This window comes from Apis dorsata, unplaced genomic scaffold (genome assembly GCF_000469605.1).
Source record: "Apis dorsata unplaced genomic scaffold, Apis dorsata 1.3 scaffold_199, whole genome shotgun sequence".
In the NCBI taxonomy this organism is placed as follows: domain Eukaryota; kingdom Metazoa; phylum Arthropoda; class Insecta; order Hymenoptera; family Apidae; genus Apis; species Apis dorsata.
The window spans coordinates 199682-200713 of NW_006263483.1; the positions used below are offsets into that span (position 1 = coordinate 199682).

Genomic DNA, 1032 nt, shown 5'->3' on the forward strand with positions numbered 1-1032 from the left:
TTTAGGTACAATAATTTCGTTGTTATACGTGTATACCGTATGTTATTCGTCTATGCTCGTTGGATGCGGAGATTTCGAATAACTTATAATTATTATTATATTCGAATTTCGAATCCAGGTATCAATCCCGCGAGTGCAGCATGGTGGACGATGGCCTCACACTTAGCGGCACAGGACTACCTCGCGAGGTTACAAGGAGCGGCAGGATTGCCCGGATTTCCGCCTGGCGCCGAGAGCCTCCTGCCACCATATCCTGCCTCGCTACTTAATCCCCCGTCCTTGTCGTCCCACAAGTCCAGTAAGTGTAAGTATCTCTCTCTCTTTTCTTTATCTGTAAAAGGATAAGATATTCTAAATATAATATAAACGCTTCTTATTACTCGAGATATCGATTGAAATTCTATTTTAAAAATTTTCTGAAAAGTTTCTGAAAAGAAGTTTGTGATAGTTATGTGCGCGTTTTCAACGGAATCTAATTTATTTTTCGTATTGGAACGAGATTAGAATTTCTGCAGAATTTGAAAATTTGAAATGTCTCTGTTCTGGAACAGCTAAGTCAAGCAAGAGTCACAAGACTCCCGCGAGCAGTAGCAGCTCGACGACGCCAAGTATGACGAGCAGCAGTTTACCGGTCTCGACCCAAGCGCCGGTCACGTCCTCTCATCACAGCACGTCGGCGAGCACCACGCCGAATTCCCAAACGAACGTTGTCAGGTAAAGAGTGTGCAAGCTCGTTAAATCGATGGTTTTTCCCGTTTTCATTATTTTTTAACTGACGCTCCCGCGTCCGCATCGCACTTACCGTTTCCCATTAATTATTTTTCCACGCTTGCCGATACGCCTACAGTTCTGCGAAAGAGGGCAGGTGAGAGATCGTTAAGAATGAACAAAAACAAACAAAGAGAGAGAGAAAAAAAAGAAAAACAACAACAATCACTGAAAAAATACGAACAGGAAAAAAAAGAAAAAAAAAAAAAAAGAAAAAGCGAAAACGATACGTAAAATGGATGGAAAAAAAAAAAAAAAAAAAAA

General features: G+C 41.0%; 2 protein-coding genes across 2 annotated transcripts in view; both read left to right on the forward strand.

The window, feature by feature from the left end:
- LOC116185518 (transcription factor LBX1-like) overlaps window positions 1-14 on the forward strand; it is a 75269-nt gene extending 75255 nt beyond the window's left edge. The window contains exon 5 of the mRNA XM_031510068.1: window positions 6-14. Within this exon, the coding sequence (XP_031365928.1) occupies window positions 6-14 (9 nt within the window). The remainder of the gene's footprint in view (window positions 1-5) is intronic.
- A 69-nt stretch (window positions 15-83) lies between these two features.
- On the forward strand, window positions 84-733 carry LOC116185516 (putative protein TPRXL). Its single transcript, XM_031510067.1, has 2 exons — window positions 84-304; window positions 552-733. The coding sequence occupies exons 1-2, from the start codon at window positions 151-153 to the stop codon at window positions 716-718; spliced, it is 321 nt and encodes a 106-aa protein (XP_031365927.1). The 5' UTR covers window positions 84-150; the 3' UTR covers window positions 719-733.
- Window positions 734-1032: the final 299 nt, after the last annotated feature.